The sequence below is a fragment of the Conger conger genome, chromosome 2 (assembly GCF_963514075.1).
Source record: "Conger conger chromosome 2, fConCon1.1, whole genome shotgun sequence".
Taxonomy (NCBI): Eukaryota; Metazoa; Chordata; class Actinopteri; order Anguilliformes; family Congridae; genus Conger; species Conger conger.
In genome coordinates this window covers 84,147,710-84,160,582 of record NC_083761.1, presented here as the reverse complement: position 1 = coordinate 84,160,582, position 12,873 = coordinate 84,147,710, and the positions used below count along the sequence as shown (strand labels likewise).

Here is a 12,873-nt window from a genome sequence, read left to right as displayed (position 1 = left end):
CTGAACTCCATGTAAACCAGTCAGGCCGACTGCTACTTACTTCTGCAAAAGCTGGTGTTGAGCTCTTGTGATTTTGTATTTTGCGTAACTTTGCAGGTATACAATGAGCCAGAAAGCCATTTCTCAAGGTTGACTTCCACCTGGCTGGTCTGGTTGAACTTCTTATCTTCCCCCTGCATATTCCACACAGCTGGTGAACCTTCAAAACGCATGTTGTCCTCTTTCCATTCTACTGTGATCTCTTTTGGGTAAAACCCGGTCAGTGAGCAGACCAAAGTGACTCTTTGGGCTTGTGCTGGGTCACTGCTGAACTGGTAGTATAGAGTCATACTGGGAAAGAGGGGTTCTGGACCTGCAATGAAAATGAAAGAAATAAGTGTGAAACATTAACCCCAGTAAATGAATGGAGAACATACATTAAATTTACTCAAATTACAAATACACAGGGGATTGGAGAACTGTGTGTGTTTGTGTGTGTGTGTGTGTGTGTGTGTGTGTGTGTGTGTTTGTATGCCAACAGTGAGATTTTAAATGAAATAATTATGTACATTATTGTGCATTTATGTCCACATACTAAACACAATAGGTGCACTCAGCTTGAGAATGACTGTATCTGAGAGAGAAAGAGAGAATGTGTGTGTGTGTGTGTGTGTGTGTGTGTGTGTGTGTGTGTGTGTGTGTGTGTGTGTGTGTGTGTGTGAATTGGGAAAAATATGATCCAAGTGACTCTGACCGTGGAATGATTGTTGGTGGCAGACAGGGTGGTTTGAGTATTTCAGAAACTGATTGTCTCCTGGGATTTCACTCACACACTATTATCTCGAGTTTGCGGACAATTGTGCAAAAAACTAAAAACATTCATTCTGTGGGCAGAAATGCATTGTTAATGAGAGGAATCAGCGGAGAATTGCCAGACTGGTTAAAGCTGACAGGAAAGTGACAGTAGCAAATAGCATCTCTGAACACACAACACATCAAACCTCTAAGTGGATTGACCACATAAGCAGAAGACTTAATAAGTCTAAAAAATAAGTCTGATAAATTCCTAATAAAGTGCTCACTGAGTGTTTGCTTACTTGTGACAAGACTGATGACCAATTTAAGCACATAAGATATTTAGCATGGTGTTCCCACATCTGTCCCCAAGGTGACGCTGTTGTCTTAATTTGACAAATCATAAATCAGATCCGGCTGGGGTTTGTTCCAAGCAATCGATCCAATTCGACAAAAAAATGACATTCGAAATATGTGTATATAGTCCATACAGTAGGTTTGTTGGAAAAACGTGATTGCAGTGATACATGTTGTCGGCAACACACAGGAAACGCAGTACCCAACATCCAACCAATATTTAACACCTCCTCTCGAGGACCTGGTAAACACTTTGCAAACATTATTTGAAAATTGTACCAAGCAAGTATGGAAGCTCCAATAAAATCTGAGTAAGACTAAAATTCCGGCTATAATAATTTAACAGAGAGCACTGCAGGTCCTCATATCTGTCAGGAGCAGTTTTCTCGTGACATAAGTTACACATTCATGGAAACAAAAATATATCTATTTATTGTACTTATTTCGTTGTTTACTCACTTTGAAATGACTATATGTTTCATGCAGCTATTTCTTTGAAAGATTTTGAACAGGAATTAAGATAATTTCCGTTAGACGTATTTTTTATCAGCTTTTCGTATTTATCTTATTTCAAATAAAATATCTGTGATATATTTATTATCTATTTATCCTATCGCTAAGACGAAAAGAGTGAGCCTATTAATCTTCAGGTTTATCACTCTTTGCTGAAATGAAGCTGTAAACGCTATCGAGAAAAAAATGTGTGCAGCTCCTAAATTGTCGAATGTTAATTCAACTTTTATTCAAGCAGAGTAGGACATTCATGTCCAACGGAGACCTTGCGTACTACTGTAAGAGTTGACTCAACACTGAACAGTGTACTGGATGTTTTCTGACACCATCTACTTTGATTTGTTTGTTCAATGCTTGCACTTGTTCAGTAAATCTACAGCAGTCAACAGAGATCTGATAATATAATAATTATTAGCATTGTACGGTCTGTATATTTGATATTCATAGATATTACATTTTACATTATTCATTCATTCATAACCTGAGCATAAATATTCACTTTTCAGTTTAGAGGGTGGTTAATGGTTATTCATATTCACATTTTATTTCGTTCATAAGTAAATTATGGAAAATGTCACCAGGAACTTGTAGTGCATAAAAGTCTACAGTAAATCACACAAGATTGTCTCTTCTACAAACTACAGCACCGGGTCTTATCTGCGCTACACTCTGTTACCAGACTCAGGTTTGACTCGGTGCTGCTGCTTTCACGTGTAATTTGATTCAGAAATACATTGCTCTTTAAATTCATGTTTGGTTTGGCTTGCCACGCCGGCGTAAAGGTAGCAAAAGAAAAAACGCTGCTATAGTGGGCGCCGGGTCAAGCAAATGCGCGTCATGCAAATCCGCGCAGAGAACGAGAAACGCAGCTGCACCGGGGCATCGGCGAGCTGCAGGTGACGGTTCTTTGCGGTTGAGTTTCGGTTCTGTTTGCACAATCTCGGGTGCTATTTCGGGACCTGGGTGTTACTTCATGTTTCTATCCACAGAACGATCTGCTTGCTGAAGCCTAACTGCCCGCATGCACCGTCGCGTTTCCTTATTCTCCGCTACTCACAGCTGTGAGAAACGACCCTGAACCCAAGACCAAACTCAACCCCGTTTTTACTAATTGTTAGCGACATGAGTCCGTAAACCAAATAAAATAAACCCAAATAAAATGACCCGTCCACCACACAAGCCGCCGTGCAGTGGCTATTTAGTAGGTAGGCTACGGAAGCGCGTGTAGGCTACTTCTTGATGCTGCATGGACCAAGGCTACACTGCAAAAAATAAAATAAAAGATTAATTCGATAAACATATACTTAAATTTTTTACACGTATATATTCAAAGGTTTTCAAATAAACCTAAAACGTTTTAACGTGCCTATTTTATTCAGATTTTATGACCGGTTTTACAGGCCAACCGTTGAAATATACACAAAAATATTGTCATAGACTGATTTCCCATTGTCTTCCAAATTACTAGCCTTTTATCCATAAATATGAAATGGATAAATTCAAATGTGGGGCGCCTGTGTGGGTAAGTGCCACCAGAATCATTCACAAAGAAATCTCACAATAACACTGCACAGTACATTTCAATAGCAAATTGGTACAGGACCTTGCATAGCATCATGTCTGTTACATTTTTACTATTTAATCCTACCAAATAAAAAAAAGGAAAAATCATACAGTATCAATTTTAAAGAAATGTCAAACACTGTGTCAAATTGACCCCAAACATAATAGGAGGGTTAATTGGGAATACCTAAAATAAATACAGTATAGGTGAATAAATGTAGGCTTATATGTAAATAAAATGACACCAATGACCTGCAGGCTATACTAGAGAAATGTATCTCTTTGGAAAGTTAATACTATCTAGGTTAATTTATGTGATATGAAATTGAAAACATAAAAGAGGGAGTTATTAACCTTTTGGTTGATGACCCTCTGGGTCTCATAGCCATGGATGTCATTTTTAGAGCTAATCTATGCTATGATTTTAATTCCTGATGTAACATAATTTAGCAGTTTGAGCAGAGATGGTCGTTTCAACCAATTAGGTGGGTAATCAGATTAAAACTTGATATGCTGAATTAATCATTACTTATACCCTTTTTATGAATCAATTAATGATCAAATATTAAGATACACAATTATATGTGTACTGTGCTTCCAAACAAAAATAACAGAACAATATTGCAACAATAATGATAGGCCATTACTAGACTTTAAAGGTGAACTACCTTCTCAAAAGTTTAGGGTAGATGTGGTTGTATGTAATGTATTTAAGTAGTTTATTGTTTTGTTGTGACTGACTGTAATTAATTCTGTGTATCTCGATAAGGCACAAAGATATGTTCAGCTTTTCAATCTACACATGGACACAGCTTCAGGAAATGCGTAGATAAACAATAATAAATAAACGAAATGAAAAACATGAGCTAAAAACCTCAATTTGAATAAATCACTTAACTTTGATGGAGTAAGTTCAGTGTGAGATTCGATGAGCTCATGCATTTTTAGTCACAGCACAGCTGGAGGCTTCACCTCCCACACCCTAATTTGAATAGAGGTGATTAAACCCCAAATGTATATTCATGAAAGTATCAGTAATCATTTGAAACTATGCGGTGGCTTACATTTGTCTACATCGATGTGAGATATTACGATCGAATTGTTGGAAGTGTTTGATTGCGGTTATTGCTGCTAAAGGTGGTGCAACCAGTAATTAAGATCATTGGGGCAGTCACTTTTTCACAGAGGGTATATGCGTGCTTGATAACTTTTTTCATTAAATAAATTAAATAGTCATTTTAAAAGGTTTAAAATTAAGTTGAACGTATATTTTATGTATTATACAGTATATCCAATGTTTACATTTTGTATAAACATCTGAAACCAGTCAGTGTGACAAATATGCCGTATTCGTGAGTATATTTTTATACGCAGTATGTATACATTTATGTATATTTATATACAATATGTACATTGAGCTCCATAATATTTGGGACAAAGGCATGCTGTAATTTTGTTTCTTGATTTGCCTATGTAATCCACATATTTTGATTATAATTTATGATTTTATTATTTGTTTTTATACATTTTGGCTTCAGCATATACAGCACTTTATACATACACCTCCCCGCCCACTCCCCCCCCCTCCCCCACATTTCAGGGCACCATAAAATTTGCAACATATTAATGTAAATGAGATTAGTCGTGTTTGCATATCCTTTGTATGTGAGCCATAGACATCACCAGGTGTGAGTTTCTCTAGCTCCTGCTTGTTTCAGGGGCTAATTGCCTCAGGTTTCTCCTCAGCTTGTGGTTTCAGGTCAAGTGAATGACTTGGTAAGTCAAGAATCTTCCTGTTTTTTGGCTTAGAAAAACACTTCTGTTGCTTCAGCACTATGTTTGGAATCACCGAGGGATCACTGGGATAGCCTGTAGCCTAGTATCTAAGCTACATGACTGGGACAGCCTGTAGCCTAGTATCTAAGCTACATGACTGGGACAGCCTGTAGCCTAGTGGCTAAGCTACATGACTGGGACAGCCTGTAGCCTAGTGTCTAAGCTACATGACTGGGACAGCTTGTAGCCTAGTGGCTAAGGTACATGACTGGGGCAGCCTGTAGCCTAGTGGCTAAGGTACATGACTGGGGCAGCCTGTAGCCTAGTGGCTAAGGTACATGACTGGGGTAGCCTGTAGCCTAGTGGCTAAGGTACATGACTGGGGCAGCCTGTAGCCTAGTGGCTAAGGTACATGACTGGGACAGCCTGTAGCCTAGTGGTTAAGGTACATGACTGGGGCAGCCTGTAGCCTAGTGGTTAAGGTCCATGACTGGGGCAGCCTGTAGCCTAGTGGCTAAGGTACATGACTGGGGCAGCCTGTAGCCTAGTGGCTAAGGTGCATGACTAGGGCAGCCTGTAGCCTAGTGGCTAAGGTACATGACTGGGGCAGCCTGTAGCCTAGTGGCTAAGGTGCATGACTAGGGCAGCCTGTAGCCTAGTGGCTAAGGTACATGACTGGGGCAGCCTGTAGCCTAGTGGCTAAGGTACATGACTGGGGCAGCCTGTAGCCTAGTGGCTAAGGTACATGACTGGGGTAGCCTGTAGCCTAGTGGCTAAGGTACATGACTGGGGCAGCCTGTAGCCTAGTGGCTAAGGTACATGACTCGGGCAGCCTGTAGCCTAGTGGCTAAGGTACATGACTGGGACAGCATGTAGCCTAGTGGCTAAGGTACATGACTGGGACAGCCTGTAGCCTAGTGTCTAAGCACTAGGCACCTGGAAGGTTGATGGTTCAAGCCCGGGTGTCACCACAATAAGCTCCACAAGGCCGTTGGTCCATTGAGCAAGGCCCTTAACCCTGCATTACTCCAGGGGGGTTGTCCCCTGCTTAGTCTAATCAACTGTAAGTCAGTTTAGATTTTTTTTTTTTATATATATATTTACAAGATTTATGTGTTCGTGACTCTTCTCCACAGAGGACCTCACAAGCATATGTACAGTGGCTACACTGCAAGATGCACAACTCTAAAAACAGGATTACAGTCTGCTAAGAAGCACCTGCACTGTTCAGTCAAAAAGCCAGCAGAGCTCTGGAAAAAACCTGTTGTGGACAGCTGAGACCAAGACTGACTTGCATCAGAGTGATGGCAAGAGCAAAGTGCGGTGTCTAAAAGGAATGGCTCGACAACCAAAGCAGCCCACACCGATCTGTGAAACATGGTGGCGGGGGTGTCATAGGTGCTGGCTCACGTGCCTTTGTCAATAATGTAACAGCTGGTAGCAGCAACAGAGTTAAATCTGAAGTGTACTGGAACATTTTCTCTGCTCAAGTTCAATCGAATGACAAAATTGGACGGTGCTTCATCCCACAGCAAGGCAATGATCCCAAACATACACCAGTGCTCTCTTCCTTCTTAATGATGATGTTCCAATTAGTTTGTTTTTCGGGAAGGCAATTGTTTGCCCCATGATGGGTCAACCTCATAATGGCTACCTTGACTGTCATTGGCCAAATTCTGGTCCTCATGTTGACAAACGCCAAAGGCTCCAAAGGCAATCAAAAGCCTAGAATCAAGACAAGATTAGACACTGAAAGCTTTCTTTTCTACACCCGACAAATCAGAAACAACTGAGAAGCCAACTGTCCAATTGCTTGTGGTCCCCTAAAATGAAGGGACTATGAATAAAAACGGTTGTAATTCATGCATGGATCAGCGTATATGGTGGTAAATACTCTGAAATTATAGGTGACAGTCGAAGACTCACATAGATTGTTTCATTTCAAATCGAACGTGGTGGAGTATGGAGCCAAAAGAACATGAATTGTACCACTGTCCAAATACTTACGGACAAATATTTGTCCAATTAGTGTTGCATTTATGGATCCAATATATATGAAATTATAATAAAATACAAAAACAAAAATGTTTGTCTTTTTCAAAGACAGGCAAGCGGCATGTTTTATTTGAAATATTTGGAGTTACAGTGAAATATGTACAGAGTAACATCACAGGATATCATATTATATTGTCATTTACAAACACAGAGGACTGTTTCAGTAGAAAATCATGCTTATGTCTATAAGAGATATTTGCACTAGCAGAACACACACACACACACACATAAGCACACAACCAGGTTTCTTCTTGTGTGTCTCTCATTTCACCTGTAATGAGAGAAGAACATATATATTAGTACATGACAAACAAACTGTGTAACTGTCACAATTGAATGAACAATAAAAGCTGACACTTCCTCACAAAAAAATGCTTTATTTACGTAAATATTTAGTATTTCCATGTCTATTTAAACAGAAAATGACTGACTATTGCCGTCAAACCTATAGTTATGTGTTCAGTTGCACACACAAACACATAGGCCATACTTTTTTCGGAAACACAGATTTACTGTTTTTGACTGATTTTGTCTGTAAAAATAAGGCTTATCATCATCATCAACAGTGTTGTTTTGAGCCAGTACCCACGATTTCAGATTTTTCATTAAGAAAAATTATTACATTTCAGGATCTAACAGCAAGATTTGTGATGCTTTACCCAACCCCAAAGCTTATAATAAGAAAATAATTGGCTTAGAATGACTATACACTGAGAAAAATGGTTTTATCGTTCAAAAAAGATAGAAATGGTAAGTAATTATATTGATTTCACCATACACATAGTGTAATCATTGAAAAGGTGGCATTATCTTCCACTATCAGGTCAACTACAAGGAGTATAAAGCGACAACACATAGCTCATTCATTATGGTTTATTTCTGCGAAATCTACGGTTGCTCAAATCGAGCTGATCGGGCGTTTTTTCGTTCGACAAAGATTATTTTCCCACCAGAGAAAAGAAAAGCGAAGGTTGTCGACAGAAATAAGAGCAAGGTGGATTGGCAATATAAGTAGGCAAGATTTTGAATATATGCGAGTTTGCTCGCATCCGTTTGTCACTGGAAAGCTTACTTTTAATGCGCAGTATCATATAACTTCCTCACATTCAGCATGAGCCAGTTTTACCAAGCGTCTAGTCCAAACTACCGAGCTACGAGCTACTCGACGATAAAATTAGCTGATAAATGTTGTGTGGTATAAATGCAAAATTCCACGGTGTTACGGAAAAATGATGCTGTTTGCAGAAAATATTTTAACGTTAGCCCATGTGATTACACCTACTGAGTGTAGGTGTAGGCTATAGGACTGTTAGCTAGTTACGTTGTTATCCTTCTTAGTTGTTTTCCGTGTTGTCACCGATTTCATGTTAGTAATGCATAAATCAAGAGTATTAGTAGGATTTAAAGTTATAGCGAACTAAGGCTACGTATGAACTGAAGTACAGCTGGTGCAGAGGGTTGCTCGACAGAGACGTCCCACTCATAATATCTTTGTTTTCTTCGGTTAAAGGTCAACCATCCAACCTTTATATGTAAACTGATATTGACTGGGCACCATCATGATCATTTTTAATGGATGCCATCTCATGTCGGTCTCGTTTAACCCCTGTGTTTGACCATGTGAATGAATGGGTTGCTATGGGTTGCTATAGGTTGCTATGGCCGCTTGTCCTCCAACGCGTCAGTGTTGTCACGAGATTAAGAACGATCCATACTGTAGGCTAGCTATATTTCTCAAGCTGAAAAGGAGCTTGTTATTTGATATGTTTGGTCATTTAAATTCCAGGAGTGTTTGCAGTTCATCTGTTTGTTTGTTTTTAAACAAAATGGAGAAGATTTTCGAGAAGTGAAAAAAGCCTTCACTGTCTTAAATTTGTTATCAAAGTTCTGTGTACTTTTGATCGAACCTAGCTCTAAGTCAAACCATGGGGTAGATCTGTAAGTAGCTACTGAGTCCACTTGAGTGTATTAGTGTCCATATGGAGTGAACCATTTAGGAATTGCAGTCTTTAAAATTGCGTTATTATCCCGATACTTACGTACTCATTAACTGCATATAATGCAGCTACAGAATAATTTTTACGTTTAGCAAATGCTCGTGAACAGAATGGTAGCATATTCGCCAGTTGTTGGGCTCTCCTCAATAAGATTTAAGACATACTTTATTGAACCCCGTGGGGTAATTTGTCCTCTGCATTTGACCCATCCTAGTTAGTTAGGAGCAGTGGGCAGCACCCACAGTGTAGCACCTGTGGACCAACCCTACTTCCTTGGTCAAGGAGTAGGCTACACAGAAGCTGGTCATGCATGTCTTCAAGCAGGGCTTAAAGTTCTCAGGCACGGTGGCGAATTTCCGGCGTTTGGCCGTTTTTTCCACAAAATAATATTCTCGAAAAAAAAAAAAAAAAATACAATAAAAGAGAAAATAACACAACAACTCCCCGACCAAGTCAAGATAATACATAACTTTGCAAATTGCCCCCTAAAATTATAGTATATACAGGTGGAATTTAATTTCGCGTAATCTATCAATATGATAACATCCCTTCTTTTGCAACACAAAGTCCTAAATGTCATAACGCGATCCCACGTGTCTTTGTTTTTGTTCTGGATGCGTCCTATCCAATCACATTAAAAAATGAAAATCGATTACATTACATTACAAGGCATTTAGCAGACGCTCTTATCCAGAGCGACGATTAAAAAGAAAAATACGAAATAAGAAGTCCGACGTCGAACAGCGGTATTTGCCGGTTTAAAATAACATCCCATATCAAATTGGAAAGTGACTAATCGTAACTCCATGTAATAACAGCATAACTTGTATAATATTTCGCAAATTAACCTAATTGTTTTGTCATAGTATTGCGAAACCATGACTTTTATCTGTCGACATTTATAAGTAGACTAGCATAGTTATATTTAGAGTAGCCTACTTTACATTCAACGAATAACCGCCCCGTTAGCCACCGCCTTAACAGAGGAATTTCAGATTATTCTGAACAATTTAGCCACAGAATTGTATCTTGCTTTAAGCCCTGTTTAAGGAAACCGTGCGTGTTGCCCATCCTGCCCCGGGTTACCTATGTGGTTACCTTGATGGCAGTAGCTCCGATGCTGTAGAACAGAGAGATGAGGAAGAGGAAGATGAAGGCAATGGCAGTGTCGGCTGCGCCGGAGTCATCCTCCACATCAATGGAGTTGCAGTCTTCTGAAAGGAAGGAGACAGCATTAGAACCGTCGCATGGTTCATTGGTTCATTATTTTAAAAGAGCATTGTTTCTTCTCCTTAGCTTATTGCTAGTGCTAAGTGCTTATTTCATAACTTTTGTTGTCCCAATGGTTTAGGGTAAAATAATAATAATAATAATAATAATAATAATAATAATAATAAACACTCCATTGCTTTCCTTTTTAAAAGTGCCAATCCAGCATAAACAGCCTATTTGATACCTGGCAAATATAATTTTTGTAGCAGTATCGATTCAACGTGGCTGCATTCCAAAATTTCTCATTTATATGCTGTATTAAACTTGTCCGTGTTTCCAACAGGGGAGGGGATGGGCATGTTCTCCATTTATTAAGCCTCTGGTGCCGAATATACCCACTGAAGTGCACTCATCTATGCACTTACCCTGGCCAAATTATACAATTTTGGACAGCATTCTGAAAACTTTGGAAATTTCTTCACACTGAATTGCTCCCCAGGGACCTTTTGCTTTCGGAGCCCCACAGAAGATTATATGCTTTATTTAATTATTAATTCCTAGTCATCCCTAGGATCCGGTATTGGAACCCAGTGTGCATGCCCTGGTGCCAGAAACATGGCCTCCATAAACTGCCTTCATGCCATTATTAGTTCCTATAGGAATTCATGGAACCGGTAAGCAGACACTGTCTCCATTTCTTATACCATGTCGATGGTTTCCAGCAATGTTTCCATTGACAATCAAATGTTTTTGGATTGTTATAGCGGTGAGATGTTGCTCCTCGTGTATTTTCAATTGGGCACGGTGGAGAAGGTTACGTAATCGCCCTTTGGTCGGCCATGTAGAATGTAGCTTAGCTTTAAAGAATGACTATAACTGTTTTGATTGACACGGTTCTCCAGCTAAAATACTGTCACCCACAGTGGCCCACATAATCCAAGTAGTAATCCATGATGTAATGTTTGTTGCCTTTATAATTATTCCTCAGTTTTATGATATGGCGCAGTCTCAGACTTCCAGATAAATAAATACAATAAAATTAATCGTTTTTCTAAATCCTTTAAAATAAACTACATTTGGACATTTGTTTGTAAAAAAAATGCTTTTCATCAAATGAGTTTAAAAAAATGGTGTAAATTTAAAAAGCATCTTGCGCACTGCTGCATCTTGCGCACTGCTGTATTGTTACCATGCGCACGCGTTGTCAATGGCTATTACCCGTTAGCTACTTCGTACAGTTGTATATCACTGTAAATATCTTTATTGTTGTTATCGTTGGTGTTTCCACTCGTAATTCCAAAAGTTATTTGAGTGTTTGTTTTAACGGTAGCTTTAACGGTAGCTTTGACTCGCCTGGGACTTGTTGTGGAACCAAGAGCAATGCTGTATATGGCCAGCAGTGTTAGCTTTTTGTTAGCGAAATAATACTTTTGGTTGGAAGTCGGCATCAGAATTCAGTGGACCCTGTACCATGAAATGTGTCTGCGTGAAGTATTAAACACCAGTCAGTCTTCCGTTAACATATTTTCCCATTCTTTTTAAGGTTTTGATCTGGGTTGCGTCAGGCCTAGGGATTTCCGTTTTGGTCATGTCGTTAGAAATGAGTTCTCTCAGACAGTCCATCTCACTGAGAGAAGTTTCATCTGGCCAAAATACATTATTTTTAATGTAAAACCAAGCTTCAAAATACGCGTTGGTGGTGAATAATAACTAAAAATGAGTGTTCTGACATTCAGTGGCTTCGCTACATCACTCTGGATGGCAAGTGATTAATCTTCCTCTGCAAGCTCTTAAAGAGGAAATACTAATAATTAACTACTTGTATGGTTGACTGATAAGTGTGTGATTTATCAACCTTTCTAGAATGGGCCTCTGAAGAGACTGAATTGCTATCTTGCGTGAGTGTTGAAAAGTTCCTCAGCTCATGACAAACGGTGTATCGATTGAACCCCAAAGAGTTTCATCTCATCGCTTTCGCATCGGCAGTTTGGGTCTTTTTGTTGCAGTAAGGGAACCTCCTTCTTTACGAGGACAGAGCTTTTGGAGCTTTCGATGGCTTTTTAAAGGACACGATATCACACCGCGTCGCCTGGCCGGCTGCCGTTTTCCTGGCGTCTTCCTTGCTGGACGTTCACACGTACTCCTGGCAGACCTTCTCCTTTAGTCTCTCGCGTGGAGTATTTATGACAACCAGAGCTCTCTTTTGCTCTTTTTTTGTTATTGTTATTTTATTCTTTTTGGTTTCCATCACCTGGCTTCTGAAGAACCCGTTTGGCGAACCAGAGAGATGGTAGAACCTGCACTGCTCTTACGAAAGACTTAGACACAGAGTCGATAGAGGACGCAGACCAAGAGACACATGAACGGGGACACAGCGGTTTGTTGAGCGAACAGCACGGTAAAAGCATGTCCCGGCTACCTTTCCAGCCCCTTTTCTCTGTGTTATAGGCGGAATGGCAGAGAACCCCAAGGACACAACTGACTGTGGATGAACTGACTCACGGAGGAGGGGAGCTGTGTGGCAGGTTTAATGTTCTTTAATATATTTAATATTATATTCTTTAATATGTATTATAATTTAATATCTTTCCCATCTAAAATGTGCCTCTCACTCATAACCATTCGT

At 39.6% G+C, this 12,873-nt stretch overlaps 1 gene segment (V, D, J or C); it reads right to left on the bottom strand.

Moving 5' to 3' along the window:
- Window positions 1-7,070: 7,070 nt before the first annotated feature.
- The window catches only part of LOC133122378 (Ig mu chain C region membrane-bound form-like), a 101,767-nt gene continuing 95,964 nt past the window's right edge, over window positions 7,071-12,873 (bottom strand). Inside the window, 2 exon segments of the C gene segment in view lie at window positions 7,071-7,309; window positions 10,134-10,249. Of these exon segments, the coding sequence occupies window positions 7,301-7,309; window positions 10,134-10,249 (125 nt within the window).